Here is a 1,831-nt window from a genome sequence, read left to right on the forward strand (position 1 = left end):
AAAAAAAAAAAAAGCAAGCAAGCACAAGCATTTGGACTTGTGGCACAGGCTCTATGATACTTAATGGTTTTCCTGGTTTTTGAAAAATGGCAGGCAGAGACCCGAGAACAGTAATGTGAGCACATAGTCCCTGTGATTTCCTGCAGAACTTCAGGAAATGAATACTTTCCTGCGGAAGACTCATTTCTACCTGCTCCATGCTAATATGAGACACGTGTGGCCTATCATCACCTTAACATTGCTACTATTTAATTCTGGGCTTCAAGAGGCAGCACGTTGTAAAACACTGACCTAAGCCTGTAAGGGTTGATTATCCTACTGTACTGTGTGTTATTTTAAACAACGTTACCATTCCTATGAAATGTCTTTCAGAATTCACTGGTTTCTTGAGAAAGCGTGTAAGGTCTTCATCTGTTACGCTTCATACTACAGATCCTCCGTCTCTAGGAGGTAGGTATAGTTGTGACTTTTATGTGGAATGTGAAATTATTTTTTCTTTTAAAAGCTTTCCAACTGGCCATTGAAGAGTAAGCATCTACAAAATAAAAACATGCTGGCACTTTAAGAAGAACTTTATTACATATTGTTTTCTGAGCCAGTTGAGAACACAGTTTGCCCATCTGGGCATCAACATACCCCAGTGCTTCTCTGCCTAATGTGTTTAACAGCCTTTGGGCTTTGCAAAGCAGCAATTTATGTACATCTGTCTCCACCCACTACGAGTTTACACGTGGCATTTTGTGCCTAACAGAATGTCTAATACACAGTCAGCATTCAAGGAATATTTTCTGAGTTGAATGAAAATAAGGTTAATTTATGATCCCCAGAGTCAGTCTCTGTTTTGATTGATAAAAATCAGGAAAAAAAATGTTTTTGTTTAAATTGGAGATCTGAATTTTTTTTCTCCAAACAACAGAATCCCAGTCAAACAAAAGGCCAATTCCTTAGTAACCTGCATTTGCAATCTGCTTTTAGTGGCAACTTTGTCTCAAACGCGTCTGAGGTCCTCCTCCTTCACTGATGTCCCAGCCTTCCCTCCATGCAGGCCAGGTAAGGACGGACTCCTAGAACCTCACTCCTGACACTCTGGTGCCTCAGAAACCATTCTTCTCAGTGATCAGTTTTATCTCTTAGACAGCACAAGATTCTAATTTTTTGAGCAACAAATGAGAGATGAGCCATAGATAAGCATGCAAGAGGGCTGGCCATCTTACACATTTCACAACTCCACTTGGTGTAGTTTATTTTGGGCAAAAAGTTTAAACTTGGCATATTTTAGGACTTCATATATGAGAGAAACAGATGCCTACATTTAAAGACGAATTCTGTTATGTACCGGATGCTGAATCAGTTGGGAATTTAGTTAGCCTTCTTTCTATATCATAGGTCTTCAGAAATTCTCTTCATAATAAATAGGTCTTACAGACTTTGTATCATAAGCATTACTTTATGGAGGGTAAATCTACAAACTAAAAATGGTTTTCTTTGCTTTATTTTGTATTGTCTACAAATATAGCTTATATAGCACTCAAAATATAGCCATGCTTTTGATTCATGTTCTAAGGCTTAGAATGTGATTAATGAAAATTAATGACTAATGAAAATGTTATTTTTATTTACTTTAAATTCCTTATGCTTTGCCAATTGAACAATTTTTTTTATGAGATCCTTGCTTTATTTGGCAGCTGTTGCTTTAATCTTGATTTTGTTTTGTTCTCTCTCTCTCTCTCTCTCTCTCTCCTTGACTTAAGAGTAAGATTCTGAAAATTCATATTGGAATAAGTTCCTCCAACCATATGAATCAGACCTGAATTATTACAAATATTGAATA

At 36.9% G+C, this 1,831-nt stretch overlaps 1 protein-coding gene across 4 annotated transcripts in view; it reads left to right on the plus strand.

Annotated features, from left to right (window-relative positions):
* Positions 1-1,831, plus strand: part of Ranbp3l (RAN binding protein 3 like) — a 56,115-nt gene that overhangs the window by 25,717 nt on the left and 28,567 nt on the right. For all 4 annotated transcript variants that reach the window (XM_021183869.2, XM_029469552.1, XM_029469550.1 and 1 more), the window contains exons 4-5: positions 373-450; positions 976-1,050. In XM_021183869.2, coding sequence (XP_021039528.1) covers positions 373-450; positions 976-1,050 — 153 coding nt within the window. The remainder of the gene's footprint in view (positions 1-372; positions 451-975; positions 1,051-1,831) is intronic.

This window comes from Mus caroli, chromosome 15 (assembly GCF_900094665.2).
Source record: "Mus caroli chromosome 15, CAROLI_EIJ_v1.1, whole genome shotgun sequence".
In the NCBI taxonomy this organism is placed as follows: Eukaryota; Metazoa; Chordata; class Mammalia; order Rodentia; family Muridae; genus Mus; species Mus caroli.